This window comes from Echinops telfairi, unplaced genomic scaffold, assembly GCF_000313985.2.
Source record: "Echinops telfairi isolate 266 unplaced genomic scaffold, ASM31398v2 ScPeMD7_7458;HRSCAF=8496, whole genome shotgun sequence".
NCBI classification, from domain to species: domain Eukaryota; kingdom Metazoa; phylum Chordata; class Mammalia; order Afrosoricida; family Tenrecidae; genus Echinops; species Echinops telfairi.
The window spans coordinates 4435380-4461091 of NW_022111358.1; the positions used below are offsets into that span (position 1 = coordinate 4435380).

Sequence of the window (25712 nt, forward strand, 5' to 3'; positions counted from 1 at the left end):
TTGAAAGGAATATTGAGGCCAGAACTTCTTTTCAGAACAAATGTTCCACTGTGAGGGTGAAAGGCGTTTTCGAAGAGATTGGAGGAGAACGTGTAAAAGTTAATGGGCACGGAGACTTTTTTTTTTTAAGAGTTCTTTTTAAATTAGAAATGGAAGGGGACGTTAAGATACTGTTCATTAAACCCAGCATGTCAAATTTGACAGACAAGCAATTTCTGAAAACTTGAGAAAAAGCGTTCTGTTGCAGACTTCTGTAACTTTTGAGATTGAAATTGCAGTCCCAGATTTCCCTGGGTGGGTGTGGGGAGGCACATGAAAGTGTTGACTATTCAACCCTACGATTTGTATAGTTTAAAGATTTTAGCTCTTTTTTTTAACTTTACAGATGAGAGAAAGCCTTACCTTATTAGGGAATAGTACTTTGAAAATTGAAAAATTGTAGTTTATGGATCAGGTTCTTATACTTGTGACAACTCTGTTTCTACATGTAGAAATGGGCCTTAATCCAGACGAGTTGGTATCTCTCACAACAGTCTGTCATACATACCCTGGAAGGAATACAATGGGAAACTGGGAACAATTTTTAGAGAAAATAAACAATGTGCTATAAGCAGGTTTTCTGGTGGGACGTGATTATGGTGTGCTTGTTCTGACACCAGTGATGCTTATTTTATGAAGAAAGCTTTTGAAACGTTATCTAAAGTGTTGAGGTGGCTTTACATGACCTATTATACTCAAACCTATAAAGAGGGCCAGTTTATCTTTATCCAGAAGAGGGAGCAAGAGAGGACCAAATGTGTTGAGTAATTTCAATGTCCAATCCAATAATAAAACAAAAACTTCTCTGGAAGATTTTATACACTGAGAAGACTGCATGGAGAGTTGTTTAACAGTTTTGTTGATCTATAATGCACGTAATACAATTCAGTAGGTCAGTTGCATCAAGAGCATAATCATCACCATAATCAATTTTAGGACATTTTCTTCTATTTTTATTTATATTTTTCTCTCCTTGTACTCATTATTAGCTCTTCATTTCCCCACAACCTCTCCTGCCATATCCAAGAAACTAGTAATCCAGTTTTGTATTAAAACTTAAAGGTGTAAATATAGTGGTTTATGAGCTGCTGCTCTCGTGAGCCCTGAAATCTGAGCCACTAAACATCAGCAGCCTTAGAAAAAATTATTCCAGTTCACTTAAAAGTCTCAACTTTGTCCCATTTGTTTGGCTATAGAATTAAACAAACACCTTTATTTTGGGGATCTGAAAAGTTAGTACAAATATCCAAAGGATACAGAACTTTGCTTAACCTGCTAGCTAGTGTGTACGCATAGTTCTTTAGTCCAAAGTTGCACAAAGGCAAAGTTATATTAAGAAATGTTGAGCTGGTAATTAAACATCCCAAGTTGTAATCTTTCTGTATCATACAGTTTTTGACTAGCATATCTTTTAGCAGCCCATCCTTTACCAGCTGTAACCCCACAGAAGTTAAAAGAAAACTTGCAAATATATTTCCCCATTGTAAATATTTTGCCACTGTCTTAAGAGTGAAGTGATTTTGAATATTTTGCTCATTTATTTCCACCTTGAGTGACTTAGGGTTAAATTAACCATTGTACTTCATAAAACATGAGATTTGAATACATAAATATAAGCTTTTTAGGTTTCCTAGGCCTAAGAGGATAAGTGATGAAAACAAGTAATTCTTAGTATGTGTTTCAGTTGGTTTCTCCCACTCTCCAAGAAAAGCTCATTTGAATGTCTGTATTGCATATCTATTCCTAATGATGACCTCAAATGCTTTCATGACAGTTTTCTAGAAAGTTAACTAGTCGTTATTGTCCTGGTAAGCAAATGAGAAAAAAATAGTAGGAGTTGTCTTTACTTGAACTGGAGTCATTGCTCTCTAAGAGCTGATTAGACCTGAATATCAGCTATTAAATTTAGGCATCTTTCATTTTGTTTTGTTAGTAAATGTTTTCTTGCTGCTTCATTTGGGTATGCAGTGTTAAAAGTTATCTTTAGTTTTAAAAGTTAAATTGTAAGCAGGATGACAGAATCAGAAGCTTTACTATGCCATCAGCTATTTATAGTTTCCTGGGAGTGACATCTGAATTTTCACCTGGTTTAACTTGGTTTTGCCAAAATGGTAGCTCTTTCCCTTGTAAAGGAAATTTTACAATGGCCTTATGAGAATGAAGGTTGATGGGAAGTTACACAACTTAAGAGGATCATGTTCTCTCTAACCTTAGATTTTGGGTTGAGTCTGCTCAGTTCTGTCCCTTGCTTAGCAGTAAAGATTAGGGCAAGTTAGTGTCAGGGTATACTCCCATTTCATAATCTATAAAATGGAGCTGACCACGTGTCTTCTCTTAAAATCGAGAAATAACAGCTAAAAGCTTGTTTGCATTGTCGTGCACATAGCAAATAGCAAAAAGTGTTACTAACTACTGTAAGTTACATGTCATTAATAAATGCCTTTTTATTTTCTTAGGCTATGGTGAACTAAATGGTAATGTTGGAGAAAGAGAAATATCTTCAAAGAACCTGGGTTCTGATGAAGCTATCAACCCCTTTTCCAGGGTCCTCAATGGCAACCAGCAAGTTATAGACACTAATGTGAAGCAGACTGTGAAGGCCAGCACCTTTGGGAGAGCAGGAATTAAAACCAAGAATTTCATTCAGAAAAACAGTATGGACAAAAAGAATGGAAAGTGTTATGAAAATAAATCTGGAGAGAATCAATCTGTAGACAAGACGGACACTGTAGCAATCCCAAATGGTGTTGTAACAAATAATTCTGGCTATATTACTAATGGTTATATTGGCAGAGGGGCAGATAATGATGGTAGTGGATCTGAGAGCGGATACACCACTCCTAAGAAAAGGAAAGCTAGGCGCAACAGTGCCAAGGGTTGTGAAAACCTTAATTTAGTGCAGGACAAAATAATGCAACAAGAGCTCAGTGTCCCAACCTTAAAACAGGGACTTGAAACTTTCAAGCCTGATTATAATGAACAAAAGGGAAATCGAGTGGATGGTTCTAAGCCCATTTGGAAGTATGAAAGTGGGCCTGGAGGAACAAGTCGAGGAAAACCTGTGGGTGACATGCTGCGGAAAAGCTCTGATGTTAAACCTGGTGTGAGCAGCAAAAAGTTTGATGATCGACCTAAAGGAAAGCATGCTTCAGCTGTTGCCTCCAAAGAGGATTCGTGGACTCTATTTAAACCACCCCCAGTTTTTCCAGTGGACAATAGCAGCGCTAAAATAGTTCCTAAAATAAGTTATGCAAGCAAAGTTAAGGAAAACCTCAACAAAACTGTACAGAATTCTTCCTCGTCTTCATCTTCATCATCATCTACTGGGGAAACTCAGACCCAGCCTTCAAGTCGGTTGTCCCAGGTCCCTATGTCTGCGCTGAAATCTGTTACTTCTGCCAGCTTTTCTAATGGGCCTGTTTTAGCAGGGACTGATGCTAGTGTGTGTTCTCCGGGGGGCCAGCCACTGCTGACGACTACTGCTAATACACCCATCTCTTCTGGAACGGATTCCGTTCTCCAGGACATGAGTTTCACTTCAGCAGCTGTTGAACAAATTAAGTCTAGCCTTTTCATCTACCCTTCAAATATGCAAACTGTGCTGTTGAGCACAGCACCAGTGGATCTGCCCTCTCAAACAGATCAGCAAAACCTGGGGGACATCTTCCAGAACCAGTGGGGCTTGTCATTTATAAATGAGCCCAGTGCTGGCCCGGAGACTGCTAGCAGGAAGCCATCAGATCATAAAGTAATGGAGGTGACGTTTCAAGGGGAAGATCCCGCTACTTCGGTTTCACAGGGTGCCGACATGATCCCCTCAGGAACTGAACATCCTGTGTTTCCCAAGGCTTATGACTTGGAAAAACGGACTAGTCCTCACATGCTGGGTAACATTCTGAAATCCGGGACTGCCAGTGAGAGTGGAGCCTTATCCTTGGAACCCAGTCATATAGGTGACCTGCACAAAGCAGACGCCAGTAGTCAAGGTGCTTTAGTGTTTCTCTCAAAGGACTACGAGGTAGAAAATCAAAATCCTTTGGCCTCTCCCACGAACACCTTGTTAGGCTCGGCCAAAGAACAGAAATACCAGAGAGGCCTAGAAAGGAATGATAGCTGGGGTTCTTTTGACCTGAGGGCTGCTATTGTATATCACACTAAAGGTAACTTGTTTTCTATACAAAAATTCTTACTGGCCACTTTTAATTGTCTGTATTTGAGGTGAACTGAAGACATTACTGACTATTAATAATTTGAGAGCTGAAGTGAAAGTGCTGTTAATTTAAGTTTCTTCTAATAAGTTTTCCCTCTTTTGCTTTTACTGTATGCTTAGAATCATTAATGTCTAATTTGCTTAAAGTGAGTAGGAGCTATACTTGAGAGGTCCAAAAGGAGTATTTTCTCTTAGCAAAAGGAATCATGAGTGCTGAATGTTAACTAGGAAGTAGATAGACTACAGTAGTGGCACAGTTAGCATCTTAGAGACCAAAACATACTGTCGAGTTGAATCTGACTCAAGTGAACTATATAGGATTTCTGAGGCCGTGAATCTTTAAGGGAGCAAGTAGCCTGTTTCTTCTACTGGTGGTTTTGAACTTGCCCATCTTTTGGCTCGCAGCCCAATGCTTAACCAACAGTGCTACCAGGATTCTTCTCCTAAGATACTAGGTTTGTGAAAATATTTTTTACAGCACCAAAGCCTGTGTTAATAGAGAAACAATCTAAAAATTTCCATGTTCAAAACTTTCTTAGAATATTGTTTGTATCAAGCTTGCCGGAGCATAATTGTAATTCAAATCCATAGAGCAAATTAAGAGGTTTAATTAATGATATTTACTTAGTGCTTAAAGGAAGGGAACAGTAGTTTTTAGTGCTCTTGTATCCCCTTCCACTTTCATCTTCCACATTTTAATCGTGGCTCTTTTTAGACTGACTTCCATGGGACTGCAGAGAAAGGGGGAGGGTATCTGGTTGTATGGATGAGGTAATTTCAATGGTCTTTTTGAAAGAATCACTGCCTCTGAATAAAAAAAGCTGTACCTTAATCATGTAATTTTTAAGCAAGTTATCTAATCTGCGTACCTTCCTTAACTCTAAACTAGAAGACAGTAAAATATCTTTCATTTTTTTTAAAGCATTTTATTGGGGGGCTCTTACAAATCTCAACAATCATCATTCAGCAGTATTAAACACACTTGTGCATGTGTTGCCATCAACATTTCCAAAAATGTCTTTCTACTTCGTATTTTTCTTTAAAAGGATGGAAGTAAGTGGTGGTAGAATTATCTTCTGGGAGTTCAAGGGTAGGAAACTGGCAAATAAGATTTGTGGTCTTGTTTTGCTTTGCTTCTAGGAAGAAAGGATGAATTAGAGTTAGCCAGGAACAGCATGCTTTCAGTGCCATGAAATTGATTCTGACTCATAGCATCGCTGCCGGCAGGTTGAAACAGCCTCTGGGCTAATAACTACAGGAGTAGAAAGCCTTGTCTAACTGCTGAGCTGCTGTTGATGTGGAACTGTTGGCCGGTGCTTAGCAGCCCAACTTGAACCCGCTACACCACCAAGGCTCCTGTTTTCAGGACAGTTAGGGCAAAAAGAAAACTGCAGTTATATCTGAGGCAAATTCTGCCAGAGAGTTGGATGATTTTGGTGCCATTTTCTCTGCCATGTTCCTTGCAGAGAGACCATTACTAGTAAAATCTGTTACCAAAATATCTTGGTGCTCATCATGTGAACCTGAGGTTATCTGCTTGTGTTATGTTCTTAACTCTGAGTAAAATTGGATAGGTTATTGAATTGTGCATTGGATGTTTATTGTGCAGAATTTTTCAGACCTTTTAAAATGTGGACATGTTCCCTCTGTTTTACTTCTTGATACATTTCCCCAATAGATGGGTTATGAAATAGTGGTGTTTAGATAAATGCTGTTTCATAAATGCAGTTCTGCTTCATTTTCTTGCAGGAAAGATTTTTTTTTTTAGTTTATTGTGCATTAGTTTGAGTTTTATGATTGGACATTATTGAGATTGAGTTAGTATTGATCTTTCCTCCCCAGAACAATAAGGAATTTTCCATTCAATTAGATTCCTAAGTGACAACCCATTTGAATTTCAGTCAAGTGTAGATTTGTCCATTAGGGCACTCAATTTTTTCCCTTGGATTTATTTTGAATCACAACTTTTGGAAGGTTTTATGTCATATGTGAAGGCTTTTAAAAAAAAAAATTTATATATATATATATATATGTATGTATGCTTTCTTAAATCATAAAAGAGGTAAAATAAGTTTGGTTTATTGAAATTAAGAACGATTTTATTCTCTAAGTTCATTTGATGCCTTTGTTTCATGAAAGTTTATGTTGCACATTAGTTTTCCACTTAACAACTTCTATATAGTTTGTTCAGTGACATTGGTTACTTTTCACATCGTGTCCACATTCTCATTTCTGTTCTGGTCGTACCAGTAACCTAGTTTTTCTGCCCCTTTTCATCTTTGCTGTAGGGTAATAAATTGTTGACTGGTCTCATCGATGATTTTTCAAAGGAACCACAGTACTCAGGTGTTTATTTTATGACTCACTCTATTTAGCTAAAAGGTGACCCATAGGGCAATAGTTTTGATTCAAGGTTTAAAGCAGGGATGGGGGAACCTTTTTATGTTAAGGGCCAGTTGGATATGATAACATCATTTGGCATACAAAATTATCAACATAAAAATTAGCCTGCTATATTTGGTCATACATTTCATTACTCACCCCTAATGTGATGTCTGGAACTCCTTTTGTTTGTTGCGGAGTCATGTGAGCTGATACTCATGATTTTTCCGGCCTCGTGTGACCCATATGCTGGGCACGCCCCACCCTGTTTTAAAGTGTATCTTGCGGGTAGTAGTCTTAGGGGAGTCCTCTAGTCTCCGTGAGTTTTATACTTTTTAAGAATTTGCATTCTCTTCCTCATTTTTCTCTCATTCTAGCAATGTCCATCTATTGTGGTGCTGGCCAGAATGGCTGGTGGGCGGGAGTGAGTGGCAGCTAGGCCCCATCTGGTTCTTTTGATCTTAGAGTAGTTAAGCCATTTTGTGTAGACTAGCTTCTGAGTCCTGGTTTAATTAAATCTTAGATGGCTATGAACTTTTAAGACCCTAGTCAATACTCACCAAACTCAAGGATGTAGAACATAAACTCTATGAACTATCCTTTGCCTACTGACCAAATTGTACTATGTCCTAAATACTCAGAAAACCAAGCCCATGAGTTGTTTGGTTGTCTTTATATATCGTACTTTATACTGCGTACTTTATATACACAAATATATATGTGATTATGAATATGCATGTATACATATTGTTGGGAACTATCAGGTTGATTTCCATTCATGGTGACTCATGTGGCAGTGTAGGGTGACCCCCTAGGATTTTCTTGACTAATTGGATTGCCAAATCCATCCCATGGAGCCAATTAGAGGGTTCCAACCACTAACCTTGGGCTAGCATATGAATACTTACCTGTTTTGATATATAATCAAATCAAATTACCAACCTTTGAATGTCCAGTGCTTAACCCTTGGTGCCACCAGTACATCTACATAAACATGAGTGCATATATAACCTTACAATTTTTGTAGTCTTTTAAAGTTTCAGTTGTAATTTTTAATGGATTACAATTAGGCTTAGAATTGGAAGTTATATGTATACCTCTTTGTAAATACTGAAGGGCTTCAAAAAGTTCACTGCAAAATAGTTATTCCATTGAAGCCTGCTCTGTATAGTTGATGCTTATGATTTGTGGTAGTTACTGTTTTATAAAGTCACAGTGAACATTGAATTAGCAACTTCACCTACTTGTCACTTACCAACCATCTCAATCTGGCATTTCACACTTACAACAACATGACAGTGCACATCTGCTAGTAATAAGTGCCAAGGTACTAAGGCAAGAGGAGTCCTGGCTGTTAGGGTTAAGTGTCCTCTTGGCTGGGCCATGATTGTCAGTGATTAAGCCCTTATAGAATGGCCTGACAGTCTCCCCATAGGGCAGGTCTGTAGTCTGGGGTTGCTGTGAATCAGCTGGTGTTAGAGAAGGATGTGAGGAGCCCGGCGGCATGGTGGTTATGAGTTGGACTGCTCTGCTGGAGGAGGAGGCAGCTTTCAACTTCTTTGTGGAGTTACGGCCTTTGAAACCCACAGGGACTGTTACACTACCCTGGTCTATAAGGTCACTTGAAACCCACAGGGACTGTTACACTACCCTGGTCTATAAGGTCACTATGGGTTGGAATAGACTTGCTGGCTGTGAGTTTTTAATGTGTGATCTGATCATCTCCATTTTTGCATTATTGCAGGTTTTCATGTAACTTGGTCTTAGGAACCTAACCATGTAAATAAGTGAAGTATGTGCTAAATCATTCTTCCTATGAGGAAGTACAGGGTTAGGATCATTAAGTGATTAATAGATAATACTTTTTTAAAATGCTTTTCTGTTACAAATGCTATGTAATACATATTGCTGATTTGTTGACATCAGATTACCAATACTAGAAGTCATTTCATAGCCTTTGTACACTCAAACGCACCATATTGCACTTTAGCATGGTGCTTGGTCTAGTTAGAACTGCAAAGTCAGCAACAAAATGAGGGGATGTGTCAGTATGCACATCGTGAAAAGGACATTTGTTTATAATATGAGAAACTGAAACCAGGCAGTCATTTCAGGGTGTAACATACATAACAGGTGACACCCATTTTTTTACCACACTGCAAATGAATGTGAAACTAATGCCAGCATTAATTTGGGGGTTACAAATTTTAGTAAATAGATCCCCAAAGGATTTTAAATACATTTGGAGATAATTAGAAGGCTGGTGCGATTTTAGATTAAGTAGTAATCACTTTAGATGTACTACATATTTTTACAATCTGCATGATTCTAGCTGCCCAGTAAAATTGAGGATGTGAAAAGATACAGGAGGATATTAATAGGATTGGGAATTCTGGTTTCTGGGTTTTAAGTTTTGATGCATACTGTGTTAGGAGGAGGATCCTAGAGATGCCCTGACACGGTAGCTGCAACAGTGGGCTCAGACATAAGAACCGTTGTGAAGGCGGCACAGCACTGGGCCATGTTCCCTTCTGTTGTGCACAGGTTTTCTTTCCACTGGAACCAATTCTACAGTGCTTAGTAAGCACATGTTAAGAAATAGTACTGTTAACCGTTACCAGTGCTATCTAGAGGAATATGATTACACACTACTATTGTGATGAGAGGCAAGTCCCTTTCCATTTACCTGAATTCTATTACTGACTCCACATTTTACTGGGCCCTCATACAACTCTTCACAATCCATACATACATCAATTGTATAAAGTACATCTGTATATTTCGTTACCCTCATCATTCTCAAAACATTTGCTGAACATAAGCCTTTGGTTCTTTGGTTTGTTTGGAGTTTTTAGGTTTTAATACTTTATTTCGTTGAAAAATACACAATGAAACATATACCTATTCAATAATTTCAACAGTGGCGTTGCTTAGGTTCTTCACATCCCACCCACTTCCATATTGGTCCTCCCTGCTAACAATGTATTATTGCCTGTTAAGCTTCCTATCATTGCTTTTGGAGTTGTAGCGGTTATGCATTGGGCTGTGAGTCCTAAAGGTCAACAGTTTGAAACCATCCACCCCTCCTTTGGAGACTTAATAGTATCAGAAACTCACGGGGGCAGTTCTACCCAGATCTACCTATGGTCACTATAAGTTGGCATCAACTCAATGGCAATGAATTGGGTTTGGTTGTAAACTTGATCCCCTGTAGGAAGTTCTTTAAAAGAACTCAGTTCTCAAAGTATCTTTACTACTAAAGCTAAACCTTTGTATGGTTTAAAGAAAACATTAAGGGGATGTTCTTGGTTTAAAATTTTAAGATTATGTCAGGTGAGTTTCTGGAGAGTTCATATAACCTCAATGGCTCCAGAAAGTCTGCTTTCCCATACTTCCCCTGCATTTGATCAGGAATTGTTATAGAATCGAGTCAGTTTGGGTAGGAGGTTTATAAAAAAACAAGTTCCAGGTAGAGCATTTCAATGACAAATGACTGAATTTTTTTAAATTAATACTACATTAAAGGATAGCGATGTAATATTAGACAAATTGCCAGTAGTATTGGGAAAGCCTTAAAATAATGTGATGTAGTAAATATGACTTGGCATATAGAGAAGCAGGGGAGGTGAATTAACAATGTACAACTTAGTACTTAATAGTTAGGGTAAACTGTCATGAAAGCGGTCCTTGGATGAATAAAATGTTAAGGATCTACTATATCAGAAGTTTTAGTGTAATTACAGTAGAAACAAGGTATAAAATACCATGAATTACTTATAGGCAAAAATGACTTTGCTAGTTTCTGGCAATGCAGAAGACTTGACAGTGTGTCCTTTGCCTTCAAGGAGTTTATGGACTAGAGGAGAAAACAATATATAGTATAAAGGGAGGTTCAAATGTCCTAGGTTACAAATAATTAGATTTCAGTGGAGGCAGGAGAGACTTTCAAAGGGGGTATGAAGGTAGGCAGAGGGCCTGTTCCTATGCTGTGGTGGTCACTTGGGTCATTGTGATAACAAGCGTTTTCATTTACGTGAATTTCAGAGACAGGCCTTTCTTAGTCCAGCTTTTTCTGGAAGCTCCCCTGAAACCTGGTCGGCATCTGTGTAGCACTGTAGACCTGCACTGATGGGATGAAAGTGGTGATTATGCAGAGGGGGGTCATTGGCTAGGAATCAAACCCGTCTTCTACATATCTGTTAGTTGTTACCAACTGAAATATTGCTTGATCTTATGCCATCCTTGGAATTATTGGTCTCTTCAAGTTCATTGTTGGAGCCACTGTATTTTGAATGCTTTCTAGCCTAAGGGCTCATCTTTCAGCACTATACCAGACAATATATTCTTTTGTGATCTATAGGGTTTTTAGTTGCTAGTTTTTGGTCTAAAAGTTATGCTGAAACCTGTTCACCATGTGTTGTCACGGTAGTACATGAAATACAGGTGGCTTGGCTTTCAGCATCATAGCAATCACTCTTCTGTCATGAACGATGCAGCTTTTAAACCTTGGTTTTGATAGGGATGATTTGTTTACATATATAAACAAAATTAGAGGTTTTTAATTTGTTCCCAATTACTATGAACTTAAGGAGCTTGGAGTCCTGGTGGCATAGTGGTTATACATTGAGCTGTTAGTCACAAGGTCATCTGTTTGAAACTACCAGTGGCTCTACAGAAGAAATATGAAGTGTGCTACTTGCATAGTTATGAGTCTCAGAAATCCACAGTGGTAGTGAATACCTGTCCTAAAGAGTTGCTTTGTGAGTCGACATTGACTCTGTGGCAGTTAAGTACTATCAGTTGACTTGAGCTGTGTTGCAGAGAGATTAATTTGGCAGCAACTTGTAGATTGACTTGGAAGCCCATTTGTCTGTGGAAGATGAGTTAGAAGACACTTGGTAGTCTAAAGAGAAATAGGGTTTTCTCTGTAATTGCAACCATGTAAATGTATTACCTATAAGAAAAATAAACGTTAAGAAACTATTTTAAGATTGAGAAAAGGCATGAAGGAACTTATATAAAATGTTTAGTACACCTTAAGATATGATTAATTCATAAATACTGGAAATAGGTATACAATTTGCATATTAGTCACAGAAAGATCCAAACGTTAAGATTTCTTTCAACTACAATGCTTAAGTAATTTCGTATTGACTGCATTTTATTGCAATTGTTTCATGATTGCCTGTGATGGAATCGCAACTGCTATCTAATATTAGTGTGTGCTCGTAAACGCAGCAGTGAGGATAAACATTTTTGTTTCCATCCTGGTTGGATTTTGTAGATTTGGGAAGCCATTTGTCGTCCCATCCCCCAATAATACAGGGCATACAGAAATGGATGTAATTTTTATTCTGGCATAATGATTTATAATCTGGTATAAGGACTGTTTTCTCCAAAGATAGGCCAATTTAGCATCCTTACTGACTGCTTGATTGCTCGTTTTAAGTTTGCTTTGACTTTTGAGTAATACTGACTTTGCAGTGGTATTAGTCTGAAAAGCAACCTGGAATGAATTTATAGAAGCTAACATTTAACCCTCAGATTTAACTAGTTAGTTTACATTCTTGCAGTGAAAGACATACCATATATACTCAAGTATAAGCCGACCTGAATATCAGCCAAGGCACCTAATTTTACCACAAAAACGGCATTAAAATGCTGGAAAACTCAGCTTATACACAAGTATATATGGTAATACTTGCTATAAAAGCAGAAACTCTTCTATTGCACAAGCTTTCGTGGCATAGTGGTTATGCATTAGGCTGCGATTCCTAAGGTCCACAATTCAAAACCACCAGCAGCTCCTCGAGAGAAAAATGGAGCTTTCTACTCCTGTATAGTCTCAAAAACTCATAGGGGCAGTTCTCCCGTTTTATAGGATTGCTATGAGTTGGCATCGACTTCATAACAATGAGGTGAGGAGAGTCTTCTATTGCAGTGTAGCAGCTTAATTCTAAGCAACTTAAACCTGTTCTTTTTAGCTTTATAAGTCGAACTTGATAGAATAAATAGAGTGAAAAAGAAAATTTGCGTTTCCAGGTGTCTATTTTGGAAACCACTGTATATAGTTAGAAGTTGCCCAGACAATTCATTTTGATTTAGTATTGCTCCAAATTGGATCATATAGAATTAAAATTGATGTATTTGGCAATTTGTTCAGCATCTACCAAAAACCTGGTGGTCTCTAACGACCATAGTCAGATTTAATTGAAATGTGCTCTATTTGTCTTTGAGTATAAAGAGCCTTAATGTGACACATTGGCTAAGTGAGTAATCTGCTCCTGTGAAGACTTACGCTTAGGAAACATGATGGGGCCGTTTTGCTCCTTCCTGTTGGGTCCTGTGGGGCTGCTCACACTTGAAACCCAGCAGCCGTGCTGGAAGAAAGATGAGACTACTCCTGTAAAGATTTCAGAAACCCTAAGAGGTGGGGTCACACTGAGCTGTTACTACTGATTCAGTGGCACGGGACAACAGTAGTCCCACTGAACCAATTAAATGTGGGAAGAAATTGCTGAAAGATCTCTTTGCAAAATATCAGGAAAGGCTACCGTGGAAATCAGAGTATGTTGGGATAGCTAGTAATCATCAAAATCTGGGTTAGGAAAAAGCAAACTTTTAATTTAGGTATTATGGCACCACTATCATGTACATTAGACTTGCTGAATTCTGTAGAATTTGATTTTAATGGCTTAATTTTTGACTTGAACTAAACTGTAAAGCAGTGATGGACAAGTAAATGAAGAGAATGTTTATTATTTAAGAAGGAAAAGTCTGATATACATGTAAAGATCCGCAGGAAATTCTATAAAGTACAATTGGAACCTAGAAGGCGGCCCCTAAAGTGTGTAAGGGGTAGTCAGTATTTCAGTAAATGAAAGTCGATTGTATTTTAAGAGCTAGTTATCTGAATGCCTTTGGTGGGGAAAATGGTGTAGAATTTGAGGATTTGTCAGTTTGGTCCTTTCAAGGGAGGTGAGTGGTACAACTTAAAGATTTTCATATTAATTGTATTGATAAAACAGTGATTCCATGAGGGTTATCTAGGTAGTGACAGCTTTGAATAAGTAACCTATTGATCCAAACATTGGATTCTTAGTAGTTTTCAAACATCTTTGTAGTAATTTCTTAGAAGGGTGTTTGATTTGGGAGAGAAGGGGGGAATTGTGGGAATGATTCTACTACTACTTTGTCCTCCTTACCCTCCATACACAGCAACAATAGTCATGATGATCTTTTTGTCCTTTCAAAATGATGGTTTTATAGTTGCAGCATCCTGTGTTTGTGATACAGTTCAAAAACACGTTCTTACAGCAGAAGAGTATTTCCTTTCCAGGTCTAGTTTTGGCATATGGTAGTCATTTTTGTCTTACTCATCAAGGTTTCATATGTCTCCTGTGTAACTTTGTTCTTATCACCGTGTGTTCGCTCTAACGGTTTGGTGATATGCATATTACTCAAGAAGAGTAAGTGAATACAAAGACTGTAGACATTCAAGTCTCTTAAGTGAAATGGGAGCAAATGAGGGTTATGTATCACTAATAAATGAGTACAAACTGACAGCTGGACCTATACTGGCTAAAATACAAAAGGGGGGTAGTTTGTTTAACAACAGCCATTTGCCAAGAGTCAAGTAAAATTGTAATGAGTCATTCTAAGCAGAGTTTAAGCAAATGAGTGCTTCATTCAATTAAACAATTGAAGAGGTCTTTGTTGCTCCTAAATAATGTTCTAAAATAATGGTGAGCTGTTGTAAGAGATAACTGTTTTTATCTATGGTTTGCTTCTGCATATCTTTGCTATTTGCAGAGAAATTATTGTGGCAATTTCATTTCAGATAATAATATGGCCTTTTGTAAACACTTAAAAACAATCTGGCTGTTAATTGTAAGAATTACAGGGAGTTTTGTCTAAGTTTCTCATAACTGCTGTCAGCTCAGCAACAACCAGTTTAGACTTTAAGTAGGTTTAAAGCGAAGAGCATGACTTCAAACTTGGAAACTTATGTGAAGATGACCTTTTTTGTTTTTTCTTTTTGCAGAAATGGAATCTATTTGGAATTTGCAGAAGCAAGGTAAGAACGGTTGTGTTAACTGGAGTGTAAGAATACCAATCAGTAACAACAGACTGTTTTATTTTCAACTACAGTCAAAGAGTGCTAGTTACCTTAAGAGAGTTAGAAATAAAAATAACAAATTAGCCTCCCTTACCTTTTGGGAAACTAGCAGGCAGATCCATATTTTTATTTATTTGCAAGGTTTTAAAAATTACCATGGGTTAGTTTTGTTAAATATATCCCTTTCTAAGTATATTGTGATTATGGGATGCCTGAAATAAAGTGGTAGATCTATTTTGGGAAACTCGAATAATAGATTTAGGTTTTTAGATGCCTGTAACAACTATGTACCATCCATTTAGCTAGTTAGTATAAGTTAATTTCATAAATGTTGGAATTCTCAGAATTTCATAACTTGAAAGGACTTTAGAATTAATGTTTTATTCTAAAGTTTAGGAAAATAAGGCCCCCCCAAAATTACCTTTTTTGTCTTAACAGCTATGACCTGAAGATAATTAGCAAGCTGGGTTGCTTTCTGTGTTTGAGAACTTTATTCAAGCACAGATGGTAGACTGGAAAATACATCTTGCAAAAGTAGACCTACCTGGTTTTACTGTATAATGACTATTAACTACTAGGACTGAGCACTTACCTTCATTACAGATTGACTATTGGTGGCCCTTAGGCCCAGAAATGATACTCCATTTCCTAGACTAAGTTAGATCGATTCTTAGTATGAAGTGAGCTCTGAGAGTTTTTCATTATTATCTTTAGGCCTTTACAGTTTTCAATGACCAAAAACTCACAGCCATTGAGTTGTCACTGATTCGCAACAATCCTTATAGAACAGGATAGAACTTGCCCTTGTGAGTGTCCAAGAGTATAAATCTTTATGGGAGTTAGAAAGCCTCATCTTTTTTCTGCAATTTTTCCATTAGGTATCTTTTATTAAAGCAAATGTAGCTGTGATAGTCTTTATGATAGAAACTGTATGAAAACCATTGCCTTTCCAGAAGAGAAAGGAATAAGACAGGTAGATAGAACTTGGTGTTTATAAAGACATTTGGAAAAAAAGTTCATTTCTATTCTTGGATGAAAACAAAAGCACCTTTTCTACTTTGATTATATAATGAAGTACTTGACATTACAGATTTTAAAAATTAAATACACCAACATTTAGATGGGGGTGGCATTTAGGGCAAGCTGTTGGGAGTTTAATAAGTTACTTAAATTGTATAATACAAATTGAATGGACTGAAATGTAAGCCCCTACCTAATTCATAATAAAAAATATTTTAAAGAGGGGTGGGGCAGTTGGGAATAGTACCAGGGATCTTTGCTCAGACATGTGACAGTTTCACGTTTATAACCTAAAACATCCATAGACTCTTGCTGTTGCTAAAAATCAAGCTGGTGGTGCTGTGGGGAATTGGGAAGAATGCAGTTTTGAAAGCACTGAAATTGGAGTCTGCCAAAACAACTTCTTGGCCATAAAGTTTTTGCTGCTAGATTTTACCAGTACAGTTCTTTGCTGTAAATAATTGCTAATTGAAAGAAAATGTTGGCTTCATTTTGCTGAGAACCAAAGAAAAGTATGTTCAAGTGTCTTGGTATTAAATTATTATTTCTTAGTTCAAAGAAATCAGAATAAACCATATTGGAAGCCCTAGTGACTCAGCCATCTTTAGGTGATGTAGCCTTTCTTGGTCTCGAGGACCCTGCTTCTGGGAATCTGTTGGAACGCTTGCCTACTTCTGAGTTGAAAATGTATCTCAACCAAAGGGAAAAAAGAATGGCTCTCATTAATGCTAAGAGCATATGGCTCTTAATATGGGCCAGTTTAAATACTTACTGTTATTTGAGCCAGGCATTTTGAGAGCCAGGTCTTACTATGTTCATTATTTTTTTTAACCTTTCCAGATCCCAAAAGGATAATCACTTACAATGAAGCCATGGATAGTCCAGATCAATGAAGGTAGCAGGACCAGACTGCCAATTCGTAACCTTTCTGCAGCATTGGAGCCACCGTTCACAGGGGACGCGAGGCTTCTATGCTCCTAGATCTTCAACGCAGCAGAGGAACCATAAGTAGAATCACAGGATAATATATACAAATATATATATAAATATATATAGTTATTTAAAAAAAGGCAACTGAAAGTAATTAGACTTCTTAAGGAATCAAAAATTATTTCAAGAGACTGCGTATGGTTATTTAATCTCCGGTACTGAATAGTTTTTTTCCCCTCCCCCTTTTGTTAGATTTTGTTTTTAAGAGTGAATGCAAGTGATTAATGAATACAGACTTGACAAGTGTGGTTCTAAAATTCTGCTGTCATCAACTTGGGCAACAAATGACCCACTGGAAAGGCAAATCCACTTAAAAGATCTCTGTATCTTGTTCTGTGACTAAAGTGATACACTAATCATGGGGAACCCAGAATGATTCAACCTTGCCCCCACTCCTCCCTGGATCTTTCAGTTTCACTTGGATGATCCCTGCAAGAATGCTGGATAGATAAATGCCTTGAAGTTTGCAGGGGTTTTTTTGTTTTTGTTTTCTCTCTTTTTTTTTTTTTAGTGAATAAGATTTGCATGTCTTGCCAGGAGTTAAGCTCATCCTCTGGAGTGTTGGGGAGATATTTTTCCTTCTTTTTACTTTACTGTTTGTAGGGTGGGGGTGGGGGTGGGCACTAAAGTTCTACAATTCTGGAGTCATTGGTGGTCCACAGTCACTCGGCTTTGGTTTCGCATTGGATTTTTACAATTGAAGAATCCACGAATGGCCCCTGATGAAAAAATTGCAGAACAGACAATTGGCCTGATTATTTAATAGGGAAAAAAATACCCGTTCCCATATTTTAATGTAACTGTATAACTGGGAGCAAAACACACACTCTGCTTTTCCATTGTAGGTGCTCCAGACTTGCTCTCTGTAACACTAAATGTGCAGTTTTTTCCCCCCCGATCAAACATCTGAAGAGAAACTTGTGTCTTTCTGTAAATTCTCTCCCTTTTAATTTGTCAGAAAAATCTAAAAGAGGAAGGAAAAAAAACCTGTGAAAATGAAAACTTTGCATGTTTTTAGCCAGTGAGGAGGTAACAAACGTTGCCTAGCAAGGTGTTTCATGCAAACTATATACTTCTGAGCTTTTTAGCTTCTAATTATATCTTAATAAATATATTTTATTACTAGAGCAAGATCGGTTTTTTTGTTTTTGTTTTGTATTTTTAAAGAAAAATAATGTGAAATTGGAAATTTTTCTTGTGGGCAGTGAAGAGCAAAGCCCTGTCTCACCACATTGCCATTCTGTTGCGCTGCAGTTTGTGGATAGCATTGCTAACATACATTTTGGTGTGTGTGCCGAAACTTAAGGGTCCAATTTAAGATTGGGTATTTTTAGTAGCATAAAAACAAGTTCTCTGGCCTGACAGCATTACATTTCTCTCTCTCTCTCTCTCTCTCTCTCTCTCTCACACACACACACACACACACTAGCATATCCATGTATGTCAAATACAGATTAAGATAGCAGGGCATTTTTTATGAGGATATAATCTACAAAAGACTGGATTCCCTGGGACATTTGTGTGAGAGAGTAATTGCTTTTGCTCTATGAGTCTGTTGAAAAATGTTCTGTTTTGAGAGACTAGTATGAGTGGATTTTCTTGTTATTTTGAGGCTAAGGAGTGCTTTATGAAAGCTCCACATAGGATAGAGAAAATATCTTTTTAGTCTGGATTTCAGCCCTGCTTGGATTTTTAAAGTATAAGCATGGATTGCCAATTCCACTTGATGTAAACAACTTTTTATACATGATATATATAACTTATTGTATCAGTCCAGGTTCAGAAACTTGTGGTAGGCCAGTTCCAGATAGTTTCATTTCACCTGTAAACTGTATTACTTTTACTGATAATGTAATTTTTTAAATGTATAATATGTTTACAGATGTCCCCTACATTTAGTCTGACTTGTTCCTATTTGAGTTTTGTTGAATCCTCCTGCCTGCTTGTCCAAAACTAGGATGCTTTAGGCCCATGTACAATTGAAAGCATAGGCAGTCATCCTTGAGCTTTAAAGCATTGACAAACTGGAAAATGCAACATACTGAAGGGTTGGTTTTGTTTTTTAGTTAAATTAATTAAAAGGGGAAAAGCTCCAGTTTGTTTTATAGGTTTAAAAGTTCTTCTGTGTGTTCAGTTGCCTTGTGTAAACCACTTGTCGCCTTAGGGCCAGATTTTGTTTCCTTGTTTTTTGACAACATTTTGCTTGCCTGGAATTTAAAGCTCATCTGGCTCACAACTCACAGGAAATGGCAGCTTTGTGGTTTGCGACATACAGAGGTTAAAGGAATATACCTGTTTAAAAGGAAGGGTAAAAAAGAAAAGCTCCCATCTGAATTGGACTTTTTAGAAGCAACATTTAAACAAACACCAGTAGGCAGCCATGGCTTTCCTACTGCTTTTCATATCCTGCAGGCTTCCATAGTCAGAGAACTCAAATTGACTTTTGTTTTGGTCCAAAGGTTTTTGGGAGTCTGCTTCTAAATGAAACAATGCAACATGTCACATAATTTTTCCACTGACATTTCTTGAATTATATGGTTAGAGGTATATAGTTAGAATGATCTCTTTTAGCCTTCTGGGGATCCTTGTGCCCAATCATCAATTGTCAGTATTGGGGGCCATTGGGTTAATGGACTTAATTGCCTAGGTATAAGCAGGACTTTGGGATAAATCTCCGCTGTGCTGTTTTGTAACACTTAACTCCCTATTTGTCGAAATCTTTCTCCTAGGTCCTCACACAATTCCTGACAGAGCACTTATTAAAAAAAAAAAAGAAAAAATCTTAAGAATTGATCTGTTTCCTGATTATTTTTGTGTAAGCTTCTAAACAAACTTCAGCTGTGATTAATTTATCACATTTAAATAACAATGTGTTATTGTTGGGTATAAAGAATTTTCCTTCAACTCAGAGTATTAGTACTGTAGCATAAACCAAATACAGTCTAGAGGGGATTTTAACATCCCTCCATTATAAGGACTGAAAAGGGGTGTGTGTGTGTGTTTGTGTGTGTGTGTGAGAGAGAGAGAGAGAGAGAGGAGGTAGTAGAATTTAGGAAGTAAATGAATGTGTGTAAGACATTAGTATTCAGAGAATGAATTTGTATTTATTTTGTGCCATTTGTTTTCATTACACAGAATAAAGTCAGGTGGTTTTAATCCTTAAAAGGGTAGTATTTGAAAAATGGCACTAAGAATGAAATCATGACCTATTTTTTTAATAGCTATGAAGATACTAATTATGGGTGAAATTTTCTTTTAAAGATCTATCTTGATTGTAGGCTTTTGTGTCACAGACCACTCTCCTTGTAGGTGTCTTGTATAATTTCCTCTCCCCACAAAGACAGGGTGTATTTATCTTTCTCTATTCACACCCACTTGTTTGAATTGAAATTACTTGCATAGCCTTTCCTTTAACCTCTTTAGTAAGAAACCTTTATATTATTGTATTTATAACATCTGTAGTAAGCCTTTCCTCTGCCTCTGTTCTGGAAAGGGTTAGCCAATAACTAGGAATTTGTTTTGTTTTTTAATGGCTTTTTCTTGAAATGTTGAGAGATGTTCTCTCTGTTTTAGAATTTTGCTGTCCTTAAAATCTGCTTATCACTCAGAATCTATAAAAAACTTTATAAAGGAGAAAAAAAGTGCTGCATTTTTCTTTCAAATAACAGTTTTTAGGGAAAAATGTCAAACAAATGTGGGAGTTGTCCACAATACAAAATGTGTTTCTTCACAAATAATTGCACAGCAGCAGTAGTTTCATACTTGATTTTTAGACTTGTTGCTAACCCACATCAGAGGTGTCTAATGGTTTACCTTTTGCCTTTTGTTGTAACCATGCTGTAACTTTTTTAAACATTAAAAAAAAAAAAGCCATTTAGTGTGAAATTGTATGTCATGTACCAAATGGCCACAGGCAAGGAAATTGAGACGACTTGATTAAATCACCTGGGTGGGAAAGTCATTCTTGCAAACTGTTCACATTCACAGAAAATCCCATTTCCAATGATTATTGGGTATTGTTAAGACCGTTGGGTCATGTCCTATATACATGGTTTCTCATATTTAATGCTAATTGTATAACACACAAAAGCTGTGGGGAAAAAATATTATGGACAACAGTTTGTATTATCAGGGCTGTTGATGCTGCACAAGTTGGGATAGAGTCTGATAGGGTCTTAGTCTTAATCTGTAACTAGGATAGGCTATAGGAATTGCTCATCTCCCCCACTTCCCCTCCCCAAGTGTTGAGACTTGTTTAAAGGTGAGGGACAGATGACAAGACTAGAATCAAATAGCTGCTATGAGTTTGCACAGGCACATAGGTTAGCATTAGTTATTAGTAGAAATGCAGTTTTTATTAATGTAATTAATTGACAGCACCCCGATACTTTTAGGGTATAAAAGATGGGTTTCTGCTTTGTATCTTGAACGTGTCCATTTAAATGTATGTCGGTAGGTAAGATGTATCAGAAGCAGGAGCACCTTGGGTTGATTTAAAAGAATGATCCATCATTGGTTTCACTCAAAACCACTGCTTTACTGTGTTTTAAAATTTAATTTCACATTTCTACTCAAGAAAAGTCTTAAAAGTAGCTGGGTGCCAGAAATAGGAATCGAGCTTTCAGTCATGTGTGTGGTTAACTTCCCGGTGAGATGAAGAGGCAGAGGGTTAATGCTTTGCCTTACTGGGAGTGTCTAATGCAGCTGTAGTCTGGAAACTTAATCACATGATTCCGATGTCCTTGTTCAGAAAACTTTGCTTATGTCCTGTTAATAAAGCCATTTTATAATACTGCAGTATCCTTTTTCTACAGCCTTATTAAAAATTGTATATCAGTTACACCCTGCAGACCAAGAAACCAGCTTGAGGTAAATTAGCTTTCCGTGTACCCTTTTTCCTCAGGTGCTAAACAGAAGCTCCAAAAACGGACACTGCTTTAGGGACGTCTGCTCTATTGGAATACATGTTTCTCTTGATGTAGAAACTGGTGTTAACAAAAGTTGTTTTAACATGTAAATAAGAATGAATGCCTTTAGTTTGCCCCGTGTTTGTCTATTAGTCTGTTTCAGTTTTCCTCTCTAGAAGAGGCTCCTTTCATGATCTTGAATACATTTCATTAAGTATTGTTGCATTTTTAGAACGAAAATACAACTTTTCTGTCTTGGATTAATCCTGCTGCTGCTATAAATAACTGAAAATCAAGAATGTGATGCACTTTTTACATTACTATATATACACCATATCTTTATAGATTACTTTGTCACCTTTCCTGTAGCACAGCCACTAACAAAAGTGAATGAATTTGACATTTGTCTTCAGGAGGGAATCAACAAAACAAATTACCCTATAGTTAATTGGCCTATCAAGGACAATAGTTTAGGAAAATGAAATTCTGTGATATGCTTTTTGGCCTTAAAGATGTCTTCTACTACTGAAAATCTTTTAAATCGTAGCTTTGTTCCTATTACTCCCTCTCTGCCTCCTAAAGAGGAATTAGAATGACTTAAAGGAAATAGGATATTTGGTTTATTGCTGATGTCTCAACAAAAAAAAAATTGTCTACTGTGTAAGCTGGGGTCTTATTTTTGTGTTTGTGTACAGAAGAGATAAAATACTGGCCCGAGCCTATAAGAGTTAGTTCAATTGAGTCAATCAAAGCTTCCACTATACTAGTATATATTTTAATTAACAAAAGTAAGCCTGATACAGTAGAATTGCTACTTGACAAATGAAAACGTTTTTTTCTCAAGCACATTACCCAAACTTGAAGGATTGAGCCCATAATAATCAGGGCGGGGAGGAAGGACACCAAATGGGGTGAAGGAATAAAAGAAAGATTGTGGTCCAAAGCTATCTGGTTTTGATGTTGCCAATATTGCAAAGCCAAATTTTTTAATTTGCTTGTTTAATGTATCTTGGCCAGAGATGTATTTTTCTATCAATGTGCCTTGCATGTATATTACTTTTTTTTTTTTTTGCTAGACTATGTAGTAAAAAGCCTGAGATTGTTGACAGTTCTTACTTAACCACCTCACTAGTTTTCTTGCTGTGTGATATGCTTATTCTATTGCCCAATTGGTGCTCTCTGTTTAAAGTTAAGATCTTGTTACAAACTGGAACTATTTCGTAAACTGGGGAAGTGATTGACTTTTTTGGTTCTTAGTGTGTTCATGGCTGTTGTGTAGTGGGATATAGGAAAAAGATTTATTCCCTTTTCCTCCCTCTCCACCTTCGAGTAATATGACACCATTTCTTGTGTGCTTTGAAAAATAATTTCAGCTTGCTATCTCCTTTAGTGTTATTTTCTAAAGTGTTAAAAAATCATTGTTTGCAACAGGTAGGGAGATTAAAATGTAGTTAAGTTTAATTTGGAATTCTGAGTTAAAGCCCAAGTTATCAGCTACTCCCAACTTAAAAGTTTTTTTTTATTGTTAAAGCACCTTGCTTAAAAATTTTAAAATATCTATGTCTGCAACAATTGTCTAAAATTAATGAACTGTGCAATTCTTGTCATTAAAAAAATAACTCTCCCTAATGTGACTTGTTAGTTTATCTGTGTTTCCTGCCAGTGTAAATGTGAAAAGCTTTGCTTGCATTACCTTTTAGAAATGCATTTTGCACACTCAAGTTTTGCTAGAGGTCCATGGAAAGGTTAGTTCTAAGATGAATAAAGCTATGCACATGTTTTGAAATTTTCAATTTGTGTATCATTACCAAAAGTGACCTATCTTGCTATATTACTTTGCTGTTCTTAGCTTTACCATCTGTTGGAAACAGGTCAAAGTTAGAGTTGTGGGGCTCATCAGTAGAAATAAAGGCAAACTGGCACCTATTGTAGTAAACACTTCAAATGCGAGCTGGATTTGTATCTATTAAAGGGCTTTTCTAGAAACGGCAGTTGCACCAACTCTACAAACCATTGGATGCTATTTATTAGTAAAATTTTTATTTATGTGGTCAAATAAAAATAGGAAGTAATTCATGGTTGGAACGAAGAAAAAGTACTTGCCACAGGGAGGTCTGTGACAATTATGTGTCTAAAAGCTGGTTTAAACATAAGAGTACCCATTTTACCTGTATTGCTTTATCATGTGGTTTTACTGAATGATTGACTTGATTAGAATCATTCAATTATTTTAAGATCAAAGCACAGGTTATTTTAAAGATAATCTGTATCTTTAAAGTTGCCCACGCTGATTAGAATACCCTTAGAAATTTAGTGCGTTTGGTTACATTGCTGCAATCTGCATGTACTGTAGAGCTTTACTTCACATGTATGTGTACTTTAAAGGTTATGTAGATGTACTGGCCAGATTTTGTCAAGTCATCTTTTAAAACACCATTTTATAATCTCCTCTTTACCTTTGTCGGAGAGGCTAGTAAATTTTAAGTAGACCCTGTCACTTCAAGTATTTCCCCCATGCCTCTAGTAGTAGAAGCATTTCTATTGGAAGCTTTTTTCTGTCTAGATTACTTCTCTGTCATCAAGTATGCTCGTGGTGTATGTTGTTGACTTTGAACAGTAAAGCCCCTCCTGTGTCTTCACCAATAGTCGCAGTTAAACTTTATGTAGTTTAATGTCAAGACTCGAAGTTGACTCATATGCATGGCCTATAAGGCAGAAAAGTGCAGGAATGTAGCAAGCACATTGTTTGCGGTGGCCGTGGCTACTCTTCAGCATCTGTCACTGGTTCACGGATGTTCAGTCTTAGAACCTATTGGAGGAACACAGTAATTTGTTTTGTCTGCATAGGCGATTAGGAGCTGAGTTACCTCTTAATCTGGGGAAAGGATAACTAATGTGGACTACAATGTCAGAAGATGTTTTTCCTTCCCTCTCCCAAGTTAAAAAAAAGGAAAGGAAGTTTGTTTTGGTCAGTCAAAAGACAAACCTTTTCTAGGTAAGTGACCAGAAATTTACCCCTTTGCTAAATGCTTAGGTATTTGCCCTAGCTGTATCTGATGTCATGGATTCTGAGGAAGTGTCATTTATGTGATGATCTTCCTTTCTCGATGTCTTACTTCATGTTCAGTGTTTAAGAATGCAAATTGCAAACACTCTACCACCATGCCCAGATTTACTTATTTTATCAGAAAAAAAATCTTGAGAAATTTGTAGATCAAATTAAGAGAATACGTGTACATTGTTGAATAAAAAATTTAAAATTTCTGAGTGCTTATGTTATTCTTTATATGCTTTAATTATAAAAATTGGTTGAAAATTATATTGTGGCGTTGATAATCTTTCAAAGTAACATATACACCCACCCAAAAAGTCCTAAATGTATCATGGTGATGTGTTGGGTTTATTTTGTTTTAGTGAGCGCTAAGGTGCTTAGAACATTGTGTTTAAAAAGATGTGAGTTTTATAAATTCTATTTTGGGCATAGTATTGAGCTTTATTGCTCTTCAGTTAAAATTGAGCTAAGCAATTAAGTTTCTAGAATGTTACATTGGCCAAAATTCTGGACTTATTCCTAGTGTTATGAAAAAATATATATAGCAGAATATATCCAAGGCGGTTCCTAAGGTTTACTTATATTTCACAAGAGGGAGAAAAAAATAAATGCTGATATCAACAAATAGAACCAGCAATTCTGCATCTTTTAAACACAAGTAATTGGTCCTTGACTATTAGCTTACTTTGTTTCTTGCATATTTTGTCCAAAATGAGTGCTAGAAATGCCATTGGAAGAGAAAGTGTCGAGAAGAAAGACCAGTCTAATGTGTGTCTGTGAGGTAATATTTGGGTTGTGTGCCTCAAGATCAAGAGAATACTTGGGCTTGATAACTGTGCACGAGCAATTGTACAATCATGCTTGATCTAATCGGATTATGGGTTGTTAAACCTGTCAGAACTCCCAATAAAAATGGGTTTCAAAAGAATTGCACAAACACGGGTTTGACACCTTTAAAAATTCACAGCTGCATGAATGAGTTGTGTAAAGCAT

At 36.9% G+C, this 25712-nt stretch overlaps 1 protein-coding gene across 1 annotated transcript in view; it reads left to right on the forward strand.

The window, feature by feature from the left end:
- NUFIP2 (nuclear FMR1 interacting protein 2) overlaps positions 1 to 17367 on the forward strand; it is a 19261-nt gene extending 1894 nt beyond the window's left edge. The window contains exons 2-5 of the mRNA XM_045299971.1: positions 660 to 796; positions 2496 to 4199; positions 14676 to 14708; positions 16611 to 17367. Of these exons, the coding sequence (XP_045155906.1) occupies positions 660 to 796; positions 2496 to 4199; positions 14676 to 14708; positions 16611 to 16663 (1927 nt within the window). The 3' untranslated portion in view covers positions 16664 to 17367. The remainder of the gene's footprint in view (positions 1 to 659; positions 797 to 2495; positions 4200 to 14675; positions 14709 to 16610) is intronic.
- Positions 17368 to 25712: the final 8345 nt, after the last annotated feature.